The sequence below is a fragment of the Aethalodelphis obliquidens genome, unplaced genomic scaffold (genome assembly GCF_003676395.1).
Source record: "Aethalodelphis obliquidens isolate GAN/ISIS:26980383/991018 unplaced genomic scaffold, ASM367639v1 scaffold28, whole genome shotgun sequence".
NCBI classification, from domain to species: domain Eukaryota; kingdom Metazoa; phylum Chordata; class Mammalia; order Artiodactyla; family Delphinidae; genus Aethalodelphis; species Aethalodelphis obliquidens.
Window position 1 is genome coordinate 17,844,924 of NW_020837972.1, and position 16,279 is coordinate 17,861,202.

The 16,279-nt window shown below is 42.2% G+C and overlaps 1 protein-coding gene across 12 annotated transcripts in view; it reads right to left on the reverse strand.

Moving 5' to 3' along the window:
• The window catches only part of SBNO1 (strawberry notch homolog 1), a 58,224-nt gene extending 43,793 nt beyond the window's left edge, over positions 1-14,431 (reverse strand). For 5 of the 12 annotated variants that reach the window (XR_003436765.1, XM_027125008.1, XM_027125009.1 and 2 more), the window contains exons 1-4: positions 14,289-14,431; positions 6,025-6,156; positions 5,397-5,501; positions 3,435-3,747 (exon numbers count right to left, since the gene is read on the reverse strand). Coding sequence is in view for 11 of the 12 variants with exons in the window: in XM_027125008.1 (XP_026980809.1) it covers positions 3,435-3,747; positions 5,397-5,501; positions 6,025-6,156 (550 nt within the window). In the remaining variant the exon portion in view is untranslated. Of the gene's footprint in view, positions 1-3,434; positions 3,748-5,396; positions 5,502-6,024; positions 6,157-13,725; positions 13,846-14,288 lie in introns of those variants that run through there. The other 7 variants (XM_027125011.1, XM_027125010.1, XM_027125007.1 and 4 more) reach the window with 4 other exon arrangements.
• Positions 14,432-16,279: the final 1,848 nt, after the last annotated feature.

Sequence of the window (16,279 nt, forward strand, 5' to 3'; positions counted from 1 at the left end):
AACAGATTATGACCTTATGTATTCTACCAAAAGATAGGGAGTATTTGGGTGGCCTGTCACTTGGGACTACAAAATGGCTGGGATTAAAGTGTTAGCAAAATAAGGAAGCTGGTACAGAGATAATAAATTTACTTAGGAGCACAGATCTGTTTAATATAACTGTGGGAGAGCCACTGAACAGTTCATAGAAGGAGTTACAGGACTGGAGCTCAACTGAGAGATCAGAATCCAAAGAGACACCTAAAGGGCTAAGGGCTCCAAAAGGGGCAGAGAACATGCAGGGAACTCCCTGGCGGTCCAGTGGTTAGGACTCCATGCTTTCACCGCCGCTGAGGGCCTGGGTTCAATCTCTGGTTGGGGAACTAAGATCCCACAAGCCATGCGGGGCGGCCAAAAAAAGAGAGAGAGAGAGAGAACATGCAAAACCTCGTTCTTTGCAGTTTGACACTTTTAACATTCTTCCCTTTCAGTAAAAAGATGACCCTCTCCTACAACACAAAAGTTGGTTTATCTTCGGCATTCACTTACTATGTTTCTTTTTCAGCCCTGGTCTAGTCTGACAATTTCTCAGCCTTCCACACAAGGATGGCCTTGACTTGTCTTTTAAGAAGTATTATACTGGATGTGGGAGATGTTACTGTACTAGATACTACTCGGTCAGCTCCAAAGCTCTTTTGTTTTGCTCTCTAAACTTTCCTCACGATGGCACAGCAGCAGTCTTTCTCCTCATTAAATCCAAAGACTTTAATGAAAAGCAGCTTCTACTAACTGCTGATCACCCCTAAGTCTCCCAGAAGCCATTCCAGATGCTGCCCTGCACCTCAGCTAGGTCAGGGCCGTGGTCCTGCTCTCCATGGCACAGAATGGAAATCAATCCTGAGACAGTTAAAATAATTTCTCAATGGGCATCTAGCTGCCAGGCTCCAGTCAGTTCAGGACAATAACCTTAAGAGTAAAACTACAGCCAAAAGGCACAAAGGTGTGGACTCAAAGATTAGATTATCTGATATTTTTAATTGCATTTGTCACTGAAGACAAAGTTAGTTCTGTATCACCTACAAACACTCCTTGCTCATTCCTTTAGAATGCCCCAGCCCTCTACTTTGTTATTATTTTTTTAATATTTATTTATTTGGCTGAGCCAGGTCTTAGTTGCGGCATGCGGGATCTTCATTGCCGGGTGCGGGATCTTTAGTTGTGGCACGCGGGATCTAGTTCCCTGACAAGGGATTGAACCCAGGCCCCCTGCATTGGGAGTGCAGACTCTTAACCACTGGACCACCAGGGAAGTCCCTGGCCCTCTACTCTATAAACACAAGCACATTAGAACTTCCCAGCAATCAATTCTGCTACAAAATTATATATCGGGTATTAAAACTTATCTCTCTCAATTGGAAAAATAAAGCAGCTGTTTGGAAGGAGGAACTCTCTATTCAATATCCAGCACCCCATTCCAAGAGCCCAGTGGGATGCTATGTATTAGGTATTAGTATAAATCACCAGGCAGGGAGTCAAATACTATTTAGCTCAATGGAAAAAGGAAGGAAAGAATATCCCTCTTAAGAGTTCACATTTTGGGAATTCCATGGCAGTCCAGTGATTAGGACTCCACGCTTTCACTGAGGCCCAGGTTCAACCCCTGGCTGGGAAACTAAGATCCTGTAGGCCGAGTGGCACAGCCAAAAAAAGAAAAAAAAGAGTTCACATTTTTCAGTTTCTAAAACTATACTACTAAAATTTGATATAGCCAAAGTTAAAAAAAAACCTCTATTTTACCCTTAAAATTACCTTACTACAATAAACCAAAGCTTCCTCTAAGCATTCCACTTAAATACAACCTCTTCCTGCCCCATATTCCATTTTCTATTTTTCTCCACGTGCCTACCCCTATCTAACATACTATATACTTCATTTATTTTGTTTATTGTCTGTTTTTCTCCACTCAAATGCAAGCTCTATGAGGGCAGAAATTTCAATAGTTTTCTTCCCAGCCATAGTCTCAGAATCCTAGAACAGGGACTTCCCTAGCGGTCCAGCGGTTAAGATTCAGTGCTCCCACTGCAGGGGGCATGGGTTCGATCCCTGGTCAAGGCACTAAGATCCCACGTGCCTCGTAGTGTGGCAATTAATAAATAAATAAATATCTTTTGAATAAGTGAGCAATAAAAAAGCCACTCCAGAGAAGAAAAATTAACTGTAAAATTTATAGTGTTTATGCATAAATGAATTCCTAAAAAGAGTGATCAAATCACTGTTGAGCTTTTTCTCTTTAGATCTAAACCTACACTTAAAGCATTATGGATTAGCTAGTGTAATGGTTACACAACTCTGTGAATATACCAAAATCCACTGAATTGTACCCCTTTAAAAGGCACAATGGTATGTAAATTACCTCAGTAAAGCTATTATTAAAAAAGTATTTTGAGTGCTCACTCTTCGAAGAAAATATAGTGAATTACTATTCATTTTCATTACAATGAAAGTTTATATATTTTAAAAGAAAACTGACTAAAAAACACGACTACCGACATACAATGAAGCTAATGACAAGCAAAATCATAAAACTGTAAGAGTTAAAGTAGCGAAGTATCAGTTTAAAGCCCATTACACCTCAAGCATGGTCCAAGGACCACCAGCAACAGCACCTCTAAAAGCTTATGAGAAACGCAGAATCTTGGTCCCCATCCCAGACCTACTGAATCTGACTCTGTTTTTGTACAAAGATCCCCAAGTGGGACTTCCTTGGTGGCACAGTGGTTAAGAATCCGCCTGCCAATGCAGGGGACACGGGTTCAAGCCCTGGTCTGGGAAGATCCCACATGCCGCGGAGCAAAGAAGCCCGTGCGCCACAACTACTGAGCCTGCACTCTAGAGCCCGCGAGCCACAACTACTGAGCCCACGTGCCACAACTACTGAAGCCCATGCGCCTAGAGCCCGTGCTCCGCAACAAGAGAAGCCACCGTAATGAGAAGCCCGCACACTGCAACAAAGAGTAGCCCATGCTCGCCACAACTAGAGAAAGCCCACACACAGCAATGAAGACCCAAAGCAGCCAAAAAATAAATTAATAAAAAAAAAAACTCATTTAAAAAAAAATAAGATCCCCAAGTGACTCAGAGTTATAAAGTTTGAAAAGCACTGATTTAAATGACTGAGAAAAATGTTAACCAGTTATTCACAATTTATAAAACTGAGATCTCATGGTGTTCATGTAGCCACTTGATAATTCCACACTTCATTTTAAAGCTTAAGGCTAAGGCTTCTAAATTTTTGCTTCCCTTGAATTGCATAAATACTATAAGTCCACAGAGTCATGCAGATATCATCTCCCGTCATGACTACTTCTTTTAAAACCTAAGCAAAACCTTAAAAACACACTGACATATCTTAATGAAGGCAAGCAGTTGACACTGTTGAAAACAAAAAGACTTACTAGCTGCTGTTGCAACTGGCTGAGCAATATTAGCCGGTGGCTTCAGTTTCATGAGTTCGTTCAGACTATTATTTTTTAGTAGGTCCTTCAGTTGAACCTGGTCTTTTGAAGGTGCAGAGGTCATGGCATTTCGTGCTGCTGGTGCTGAGACTGAAGGACGTGTGTTTGCAGTAGTCTGAATGAACTTTGTTAAAGTGATGGTTTGCCTATTCGTGGTTACAGGTGGTGTTTTAGTCATTACAATTGTAGATCCCAAAGTCGGAAGCTGATTTATTTGATTCAGCACAAATGTTGTAGTAGATGGAGGCTGCTGCTAGAAAAGAAAACCATATAACCTGTGAAAAATTCTTTATTCTCTAATGCAACCCATATCCACAAATACAACAGGCCATTTAAAACTCTAAAACTGACTTATTAAGAATCTTACGCAACCATTGGCACTTCGGTTCTAATAAATATCATTAGATATAAACTACCTAGTTAAAATACACCATTTGAGAAAAAGAAGGTATAATAGTAGTGTTGGGGGCAGCAAGCATAAAATGAGAGTATCCTAAGCAAGCTGTGTTGTATAGTCACCCTACATAACACAAGGACTAGGAACATAATTTCTAATCCCAGCACTGCCCCCAACTAATCAGATAACCTTAGGCAAATCACTTTACCTCTGGAGGCCCGGGGTCTCTGAGGACCATTTTCCATTTCTAACATTCTATGATTCCTGTCCAATGCTTTGTCTGCTATCATACAGACTATACTAACGTTTAACTTAATAAGATAAGACCACCAAGCAGAGTTTTAAATTCCTATGCCCCCATGAATGATCCACCCAGGTAAATTACAAATATCAGTGATAATGCGGATGCTTCCTTTGAGCCTAAGGCAAAGCTACATAGCATTTTATTTTTATAGTTGGAGGGTGGGAGTTAGGAGTTGGACAAAAATGAACAAAAAAAGTCAAGATTTGAGGATAACAAATGTCTGTGACTTCAACCAACTAAAGTAAAACAGATTTTTTTTTTTTTTTTTTTTTGCGGTACACGGGCCTCTCACTGTTGTGGCCTCTCCCGTTGCGGAGCACAGGCTCCGGACGCGCAGGCTCAGCGGCCATGGCTCACAGGCCCAGCCGCTCCGCGGCACGTGGGATCTTCCCGGACCGGGGCACGAACCCGCGTCCCCTGCATCAGCAGGTGGACTCCCAACCACCGTGCCACCAGGGAAGCCCCAACAGATATTTTTATAAATTTAAGTCTATTTCTACTTCTTTCCCCCTTCAAGTTATTTGTTAATGACTTCTCTAACAAGAATCTTCTACATTACTATTAATTTTAAATGTAACTCTCAACAATAATTTATCAAAAGTTATCAAATTTTAACCAGTCCAATACTTTTATACCACTAGAGCTTAAATTAATAATTGCTATGCGTAGGGAGTTTCCTGTGGCCTACTGGTTAGGATTCAGGGCTTTCACTGCCATGGCCCAGGTTCAATCCCCGGTTGGGGAACTGAGATCCCACAAGCCGTGCAGCCCAGCCTACAGTAACAACAACAACGAAAACTGCTATGTTTTAAACAAGGTCAGTGGAACTCTACATTTAAAGCACAATAACAATCACATAAAAATTATATATACCAATGGACAAAAGCTGAAATAAACAAGTAAAAATGAAAAGTGTAGTGGGTTAACGTGTAGTTCACCTTTACTTCATGAATTTTCTATCACTTGCAATAAATAACCTAAAAAAATGGGGGTTTCTTTCCCCTTAATCTTTTGATCAACATAACTACCAGAAGAGTGAAAGAAACATTTTATAAAGTAGGAGGTGAGAGTAGATAGAATACTGGGAAAGAAGCAGCAAAAAGCAGAACTAGTGAAATAAAACTATTTCATATTAAAGGTTATTTTCTTACTACAACCCTAAACTATTTTCATAGTAATGCCAAATCTAAATAATTCTTACCCTAACATTTAATAGTGCTGGAGTAGGTAGCGTCTCTGGTTCTTGTTTAACAGGAACTGCTGCTTCAGTCTCCAAACCTAGTTCTAATGCACTAAGTGGCACTGACTGGAGAGAAAACAACATCAGAGAAAGAAATAAAGAATGACGGCAGTGAATTCTGTTTCAAGAACAAGAGATGTATTTATTTTATTAAAATAAAAAAATTTTTCAAGCTTTGCATTCAAATGGAATGTAAAATCACTGATACCAGGTATAAAGTAACAATCTTTGCAAGCATAACATCTTCACTAAACTACGCTAACACCAGAATCTTATTTTTGCTTTCAGAGAATGTGTATAGTGAAACCTCAGAAAAATATTCCTATAAAGTACAAAGACAAATATTGAGATTAGTGATCCTCCCACAATAACTCTAAGCAATTCATCTCTTACGTTATATATCAAAGCAGAAAATGTCTTGATTTTCACTGCCAAGTATTTTCCACTTTGTGAATAAAGACTAATAATCAACATAAAAGTAATATTCACATGCATATTTAAAATTAACGCTTAACAATACCTATTTCTATAATAGAAAGTAAAATTAAGAAAAAACTCACTTCTTACAGAGGCTTTGGAAAACACTTACCTGTTGTACGGGAGGGGTAGGTGTTGGAGTTGCAAGCCCCGCATCTCCACCATCAATATCAAAGAGGTCATTCGGACTAATTCCACTCTCGCTCAAAGCAGCAAGCAGTAAATCTTGCCCTGGCTCCACCATCTTTAGAACAAAATATTAAATATTAACATTAAAAACTTAAAATGACAATTAACTCTCTTCTAAACATAAACCAACATTTTCTACCGGATCCGTTCATTCAATATTTATGAAGAACCTGCTACACAGCAGGCAAAAAAAGGATGAAAGAGCAATAGTCTCTGATCCCAAGAAATTCACATTAAGATGGAAAGGACAGAAAAGTATGCAAATCACAGAAAGAGTATACGTTACAAAATGCTGTGGGAACAGAGAAGGAAATGCTGAATTCACCTGGGGAGAGAGATTACAAAGATGACAATGGAGCCAAGTCTCAGGTAAGAAATTGCCAGGTAGACAAGGATCTTCTGGATAGTGCATTCAAACTTATGGGGGCACGAATGATGCTGGCACTCTAAGAAAGATGGCTAGAGTAGTTCAACATGGGTACAGAAGCTCAGAACAGAAATACGAGGTTCACAAAGGTGATGGCAAGAGACGAAGAAGTTTTCGCCCACAGCTCTGAACACCATGCTGAAGAGCTCATTTAATCCTGTGAGAATCAGGGGTCACTAAAGGGTTTTCAGATAGAGGACTGCAAGACATAGTCAGATTTGTGACTTAGAAAAATTACTCCACAGCAGTATGGAAGCAAACTGAGAATGGGTAGAGTAAGACCAAGGCAGGGAGACATCTTAGGAAAATGCTACAGCAGATCAGGAAAAAGATGATGTGCTATAACAGTGAGATGTAAAGAGAAAGAAGGGGGAATGGATTCTAAGATATTTAAGGAGAATCCATAAGACTAAGTTTAAATAAAAGCTCAAAATGGAAGGGAGAACATGAAACACACACAAAAAAGCATGAGTTGATGGATAATTAGAGTTAAGCCAAGAGAAAATGAAAAAGGTTGAGCCCAGGAGACCTAAAGGTGAGATATATGGAGTTTAGGGGGAAAATGCCTAATTCGAGCAGGCAAATACACTTTCAGCTGGGGTTTTCCAACTGTACTCATAGGAGCCAAATCAAAGTATTCTACCACTAAGATGGATTTTTATCCATTTTGTAGGGAAAAAAAAGTTTAACAGAGCTTTCTTAATTTTAACTTTTCTCATTAATTTATCTGAAATAACCAATTTATATACACAAACATAATTATGAGAAATGTGACTACTTGTTTTTATCAAAGAACTAACTTCACATTACATAAATAAACTAATTTTCAGCTAGTCCATTTATTCTCAGACTGTGCAATGAAATTAAATGTTTCATTATGTCCTACAAAAAAAAAGTTGTTAGCCAAGAATACCATGACCACGACTTCCCAACATACAAGAACCACTGTTTTAGATCAAAGCAGGACATTTCATAGAGAAATTCTCTACTAGGTAGGTCTACGTCGCTTGTACATCATTTACAAAGATGTGATTTACAAAGATAGTGCTGGAGTAGGTAGCGTCTCTGGTTCTTGTTTAACAGGAACTGCTGCTTCAGTCATCCAGACATCCAGATATCCAGAAATGAAACGAAGGGCAGACCTACTGTTTAAAGGATGAGAGGAAGGATAGCCCAAAGGAGATTTCCCCAAAATTTTTAGAGAAAAGAAAAGAAGTCTAAGGAAGAAAGCATTTTGAGCAGATAGGAGGAAGGGAAGGGAACTGACAGTGACTAAGTATCTTTTACAAGCCTGGCACAGTGTCAGGCTCTTCATGTCCATCACTAGTCCATGACAACCCTGAGCAAGATAAGTATTATAATTCTAGAAATGAAACTGAGGCTCAAAAAGCTTAAATTACCTGCCCAAGGTCACACCCAGATCTAGACTGTTCAAATTCCCAAAGCCCATGCATTCTCTTTCCAATGAGTAGATCAAGAAGTCAATATTGGTAACCTGTGAAGTTTCAATACTTAACTTCGGAATAAAAGCCTGTCTGAGATTAAAACTGGAAAGGGGAGAATTAGTATTAAACAACAAGATGGAAATATGAAAGAACCGGATGACAGAGGAGACAAGGAGAAATGTCAAAATATGGATTTAATATAAAATTGATCCATTTGGGGGCTTCCCTGGTGGCACAGTGGTTAAGAATCCACCTGCCAATGCAGGGGACACGGGTTCGAGCCCTGGTCCAGGAATATCCCACATGCCGCAGAGCAGCTAAGCCCGTGCGCTACAACTACTGAGTCTGCACTCTAGAGTCTGCGAGCCAAAACTACTGAGCCCACGTTCCACAACTACTGAAGCCCGCGTGCCTAAAGCCCATGCTCCGCAACAAGAGAAGCCACTGCAATGAGAAGCCCGCGCACCACAACGAAAAGTAGCCCCCGCTCGCCACAACTAGAGAAAAGCCTGCACACAGCAACGAAGACCCAACACGGCCAAAAAGAAATAAATAAAATAAATAAATTTATTTAAAAAAAAAGTTGATCCATTTTTCTAATACATAGTTGACCACACTTTACAAACTACTATCCTAGTACATAGTACAAATATGTACCAAGAGAGCAAACCAATGCTTTAGAATATTTTCAGGGCTTCCCTGGTGGTGCAGTGGTTGAGAGTCCGCCTGCCAATGCAGGGGACAGGGGTTCCTGCCCCAGTCCAGGAAGATCCCACATGCCGCGGAGCAGCTGGGCCCGTGAGCCACAGCTGCTGAGCCTGTGCATCCGGAACCTGTGCTCCGCAACAGGAGAGGCCACAACAGTGAGAGGCCCGCGTACCGCCAAAAAAAAAAAAAAAAAAAAAAAAAAATTCAATCTATAAAATACTTCATTAGGACCAATGACCTATGGGAATACAGGGTCTTAGCCCACTTGGTATGGCTTATTTTGACCTAGATTAATAATTCCTGAGACTATCAAAATGTCATCTTTTTTAAAGTAAATATTGGAAATAATTATTTACATTTGAAACAAAAGCACATTCTTTTAAACCAATGATTCCTAAACTACAGACCACAGAAAGCTTGGAGGCCGAGGGATCCATTAATCCATGTGTTACTGAATTCACAAGAGCTTTCTGAAATATATTTTCTGAACAATTAGCATCATAAGTACAAAAATATCATGGAAGAGAGTTATTTGGGGAGTAAACCTGTTGGAGTCCATAAGAAATGATGGCAACAGTTGTAAGTAACATTATCAGTGACCTACTCAAAATGCACAGGAATCACAATTTGAGACCCTCTGATCTGAGCAGTGACCTAGTACTGACAATGCCTGTAAGAGACATTGTCTTTTACGAGCTATTAATGAAAGAGATTTTAATTTTATATACATCTTATACACAAACAAAATCAAGGGATCCTTTCTCTCAAGCCAATTGGGCACAAATTCCCTACTTGCACTTTTTTTGTATGAGAAGTGGGGAGGGGATAGAGAGGACACATCTATGCCATTCTCTAACTCCATTAAGGAAAATCCTTAATATTTAATCATATTCCTATTCTGAAACTATCAATATTACAGACTCACAGAATTTCAGTGCTCAAGCTGACAGAGCCCCTAAAAGGTTATATTATGCAACCTTCCCCACATTTTACAAACAAGTAAGATTTATTCCTGAGAGGGAAAAAAACATTTTCACTTTGAACCCACTAAGTATAATGTAAACACAAACACTGTTAGGTGAAAAAGAACTCCTAACTACTAAACACAGAGTGATTCTATCTCAAACAATGGACAAGAAAAAGGTTCCATTTTTATCATAAATACATTTGAAAATATCACGTATTCAAAAATAGTACTCCTATGAAAGCGTCTATGATAAATAAGGACTAATGACACAGTAGTAGACAGAAACTAAGAGACATCCTTGGCAGGAAGAGAATCCTGAGAAACAACAGCCAATCAGAAGAATGAAAGGATACAGTTCCCACTGAGAACACCAACACTGAAACCTATCAACAAGGACAAGGTTCCTCTTGTTGAGACCGAAGCAGATCTTTATAGCTCTGGGCAGATACAAGAGATGTACCTGCAGCAGCAACAGCAGTACACTACAGAGGCTGAGGAGACTATGAAGTCAAGGGGAAAACCTGGTTTCAAATACTGACTACACCATCTGCTAAGCAGTGTAACACAGTTAAGTAATAACTTGTGACTCAGTTTCCTCATCTTCAAATGGGAATAAAAATAGAACCTACTTTACAGGATTGCTGTGTTGAGTAAATATTACACTACGTGGAATAAATATTAGCTACTATTAACCATTATATTGATAAACATTACTATAATGTTCAAAAAATGTTTTCCTTCAAATTGCTGATATAACACTTTATATCTAGAATACAAACTACCTGTTGGCAATTTATTCACTAATTAATTTCCACATTAGTTCTATAAAATACTAGCACCCTTTTTACTCAAGTGTCATACATCCAATATATCTAATCAATTAGCATATCTAGAGGAAACTGGTAGACATATTTAAATGTGCACATATAATATCATTTTAGAAATATCTTTGCCGGACATCCCTGGTGGTGCAGTGGTTAAGAATCCCCCTGCCAATGCAGGGGACACAGGTTAGAGCCCTGGTCCGGGAAGACCCCACATGCTGTGGAGCAACTAAGCCTGTGCACCACAACTACTGAGCCTGCACACCACAACTACTCAGCCTGCGTGCCACAACTACTGAAGCCCACGCACCCCAGAGCTCCGAAACAAGAGAAGTTACCGCAATGAGAACCCCGTGCACCGAAACCAAGAGTAACCTCCACCAGCCACAACTAGAGAAAGCCCTCACGCAGCAACAAAGACCCAACGCAGCCAAAAATAAAATAAATTTAAATTTATTAAAAAAAGAAAGAAAGAAATATCTTTGCCTGAAAAGGATTTTTCTCTTTACTTAATAGTGCTAAACATGTCTAATTTTTGACCCAACTCTGTTTTTATGTAGCCTGGATGTCGATGACTGGCACTCAGCTTAAGAATTTGAAGGATAATGATCCACTTAGAATTTAGCTGGTTAAGTCCATCAACAAGTATTCATTAAGTGTCTACTGAGTGCTGGTTCCTTAAGAGTATCAGGAGGAAGGGAAGGTAGGTATGAAGAAGTTTGCTAAAAAGGATTTTCTTTACCTAAAAGGATATAATCTGTATTTTTTAACACCTACTTCCCCAAGCAGCGATTGCTCAGTAAAGGGCCCCTCCCCTCACTCTCATTGCAAAACCTATAGGAAGAATGGAATCACAAAGGAATGTGCAGATTATATACAAGCTTCAAAAATGCTTTGAAAAAAAAAAAAAAAAAAAATGCTTTGAAAAAGAAACCCAAGAAAGATTTGGGTGGGGGGCACTACTTTCTCCATCACACCATCAAAATCAGATGGCTAGTCTTCTCGACATTCACTATATGGTTGGAATTCTTTAACTCTCAAAATAATCCATGAGTAAAAACTATCCGTTATTCCCTTGTCAGAGATGAGAAACAGGCTTAGAGAGATGAACTGTAACAAGGTAACAACAAAGCAAGCTTGTAGCAGAATTACAAACCTAGGAGGGCTGATACCTGCGCCCTGCACCCTGCCCGCCCATCCCAAGATTCTGTGCTATTAACGCCATACCAGTATTTTTCAAACTGCTGGTCACAACAATGCTGTCAAATAATTTAAGTATGTCATGACCAGTATTTTTAAATATTTCAAATATAGAATATTCAAATATTTTAAATACAGACAGAATTAATGCAGCACACGCAGAGAGTGTAAACATTTCACAAAACTGAGTTCTATGCGTGCATTATGTACTAGGTCACAACGTAAAACACATTTCTTACTGCGGAATGCAGTAAAAAAGGTTTGAAAATCACTGCTCTGTGCTATATACTGTCTCCCAAGAGGTAAATAAGCAAGTTAATTTGACGGGTTTTATACCATATTTTTTTTCATAAAAGAGAGTTCCTGCTCTTCAAGAGCCTATCCTTTCCATCTACAGAAAATTTCAGTGGTATCACAAGGTTGTCCTTACTTAGTAAAGCTCAACCACATCAAAGTGGATCTGTCAATTAGCATTAAAAAAGACAACTGCAAAAACTTAAGGATTACATCATCTTGGTTATTAATTGTCTATTTAATGGAAAACAATTCCTCTCGGAAAGTATCTTTACACCAATTTTTGGAAGGCAAAGCACAAACCCACAGAGCCTCACGAAAAGTCAGGTATCTTGCTAAGAGCAGACCTCAGACCTGTGTGCTGTCTTCCTTCACAGGCAAGGCGGCAAGTCTCAAATCAAAGCTCAATTCAGAGACTAAGAAATGCCAATATGTTATCTGTACCTAAAGTCTTTGAGGCGAAAAAAGACTTTAAAAAAACATGAAAAGAATCTCCATACTGCACGTTTTTAAATAGTAATCTCAGCAAAACCCTTAAAACATGTAACACTGACACATAAGAGCATTCAATGGATGGATGAATGGATGATGAATTTACGATCTGTAAGCCACTCACTAAGCCTCCCTTTTTAACATTTACCCAGCAACTAAAATAAAATTTATTTAAAATTCTGGAGGATTGTATGGAACAAAATTAGATCTGGGAATAAAGTTATATTGGGAGATAAAAAGCAGAATCCAGAGGAAAACAGTAAAGATGTCTTCTTTGGTAAGGTAAACTTTGGAAACAACTTCTTTAAACATGAAAATAAAATGTTCCCTTGCTTGCAAAACTAATGTCCCACTCAAGGCAGCAGCAGCAAATTCTACATTTTATCCTAGAAATTCTGTACAAACTATCTTTTGTCCAGTGATGAAGGCTTTCCCCACTGCTTATGAAAAGCAGTTCTGATTGCGGTAAATAACTGGGAAAAAATGGAATCCCTCCGCACTGTTATCTGGTTTAACTGTTTCCAACTGTTCTGAGGAACCGCGCTAGAGCAACTAGGGGTTTGACAGCTTTCTGGACCCTCCTGCCGACACTTTAGAAACCCTATTCCGTCTCTAATTCTGGCTGCCTAGAGAATATGACACATTTAACTCAACATAAACTGCTAATAATCAACTTTTAAAGGTCAAAGGGGACCCAGTTTTTAACCTTCTTCTCATCAACACGTGTTTAGTACAAACTTCCGGGTGCGGTTACAACTGGCTGGGCAATTCAATGGCTAAAAACGTTGCTTTATTTGACTCTCATTTTCTCGCCCGTTCTTTTCCCACGTTTCTCAACCAGCGACTCCCCAAAACAAAAGCCTCCCACAGTAAACGGAGCACGCACATAAAAAGAGCTTCTCTGTGCGAGGATCAAGTTAGTGGTCCGCAAACATTAACCAAACAGAAACACAAAGCCGGGGTGGAAAGGGGAGGAGCTGGATGCCAGGGTCAGGAAAGAAACAATCACAAGGGTTCAGGCACATCCAAACCTCCTCAGCGGTTAAACCGACCCCAAACCACTTCTGGGAAACCACCAGCATACACTGGTTTGGGGAACTTTAGATGCTCGTTACGCCAAACACTCTCTAAGTAAGCCAATTCCCAACCGCCTTTCCCCTCCACACAGATGCTTACTTAGGGTCCAGGAGGCGAGCGAGCGAGCTCGAGGCAAAATTAACCTAATCACCGGGTGAGGCGTGAAGGTGGCCCCACGTGCCCCACGTACCGTCCCCATCGCCCCGACAGCGAGGTAATCAGCAAACTGCAGGTGCGGGGGTTCAGATCTTGGGCGACCCTGTCGCCTCCCGCACTCGCCCTGAACCGGAACAATCGTCCGGCAGGAGGACTTCTGAAGGATTACGGAGCTCACTTTCCTGAGAGGCCGGGACCTCGCAGCCCCCGGGTCGAGCCGCGGAAGCAAGGGGGGGTACGGCCCAGTCGGAGCCGGAACCGGCGTCCGCAGACGCTGCCTCCTCGCCCAAACGGGGTGCCTCCGGCCCGGGACAGCGGGGCCCCCAGGGCCCGAGAGCCCCACGCGCGGCGACCGCAGGGCCCGGCGCTGACGGGCGGAGGAAGCGAGCGCGGCGGGGCCACCGCCGGGACCGTGCCCCCGAGGGCCCCCAGGGCGTGCAGCTGAGGGGGCTGCGAGGGGCGAGGGAGGCCCCAAGCCGGGGTGAGGTGGCGGCCCCCCCCAGCCCGGCCCCGCACGGCCCCCTGAGGAGGGTGGGAGTGGGAGGCTGTCCGGGAGGGGGAGTGTAGAGATAGAAAAGGGCTAAGGAGAGGACTTACTTTCCCCGCGGGATCCGACGCCGGAACAGCTTCTCCGGGTGGCGAGAGCTTGAAGAACCAGAGGCGACTGGAGCGGAGGCGGCGGCGGCGGTGGCGGCGGCAGCAGCGGCGTCCGGCTCTGCCTACCTCCCCGCCGCCATCTTGACGCCCCTCCCCCTCAGCCCCCCCGCCCCGCCCCGCCGGGAGGGGGTGGGGCAACGGATGAGGCGCCGCGCGCACGCCCCACGTGACTTCCTCCCTCCCCCACCCCACTCCCCAGCGCCCCTCTCCGCCCCGCCTCCCTCCTAGGTGAAGGAGGATGATTTCCCCCCCCCCATCTTGACCACCCCTGCCTTCGCCGCTAAGCACGGACTCCGTCGCTCCTGCCGACCCGGTATCAGTGGTTGGATCCAAGGGAATTCCGGAACCCAAACCGTCCATTACCGCGGCTCCGGGGTGGGCGAGGGGTGAGGGGGCCGGGTTTCCGAGGAAGGGGGAGGGGGGAAGACGAAGGCCGCCTAGGAGAGTCACGTGTCTACTGCTTCCGCCGGCGCTCGAAAGATCTCGCGAGAGTTCCGTTCCCCCTCCCTTTCTCCCTCGCGGGCTGTCGGGAAGAAGGTCCGTGATCTGGGTTGCCACCAGGAGGTCAACCGGTGGGCCAGGCGCATGCGTCCCACACCTGCTTTCAAAGTCAGGCTAGGAGGGGCCCGAAGCTGTTTTCAAAACCTTTTCGATGTGTGGCTCTGGGCCGGGAAGTTACCTAGTGGCGTCTCTGTCACTTTGAAAAGCTCGTTACCTTAGTTAATTCTAGAAAAAAATATTCGCCTACTCATTGCTTGTTAGGCTTGCTCAAAGCACTTTATTCAATGTGAAACCGCAAGTAACTCGGAGCCCCTCGGCTGGTCCACTGCCATGTACAGATCCTAAGGAGTGAGAGCGTAATCAGCCCCACTTCTTTTTTATTCACACACACCCGGTAACCTGAACAAACTATTGCTCTCAATTAATGATTGCTACAGATCTGTCGCTACTACCTCTCACTTCCTTATTTTCATATTCTCCATTATGATCATTATTATTGCTACTACTACTAAGTGACCTGACACAGAATAAACAAATTAACTTCTTGGTAACCCTTTTGTAAAGTCATTCTGAGAATGCTCTTTGAATCCCTTGCTTAGGTAATGGGCACGCCTGGGTGATTCTTGCCCCCTACCGGCCGCGCTTCGCACTCGCCTTGAGCTCAAAGCAAACCTACTGGTTTGGTTAACTTGGAGGTTAAGGTGTGAGCTTTTCAAGAGACAGTGTGGGGCTGGGGGAGAGGAAAAAAAATGTAGTCATGGCAAGAATAATTATGACTCTTCCAATATTCTGTTTATATACATGAATATGTATTATATATGTATACATGTAAACAAACATTTTAAATTGCAAATTTGCTAATCACTGTACCTCCATTATTTCGTTTAATCCATACACACACAAACCTACAAACGTAAAAAAAATAAAAATAGTTCCATAAGAACAAGGCCTTGGGGACTTCGCTGGAGATCCAGTGGTTAAGACTCTGCGCTTCCACTGCAGGGGCACAGGTTCAATTCCTGGTTGGGGAACTAAGACCCCGCATGCTGCTTGGTGTGGCCAAAAAAAAGAACCATGGGAGACCAAGGCCTTCATCTGTCTTGTTCACTACTTTCCCCTAGCCTAGTTTATGGTCTAGTGTAGATGACAGCAAACAAGCAATTGTCACATTATAAAAAGAGAAAGAATACAGCAAAAAAACTAAGACATTGTATTGATAGTTAATGCATCAGTGTCTTTGGAGCTTGGTTGGAGCAATTCAGTTTCCAAGTGGCCCCCAAACTCTAGTTGTACACCGGGACTAGATGAGTCCTAGATTCTGAAGACAGAGGTCTAACCTAGGAACTCCCACCTTTGAGGTACTTTCTGAGCATCTAAGCCAGATCCTTGCTGCCACCTCTGCATAATCTCTTTACCTTGAACCAAAGTAA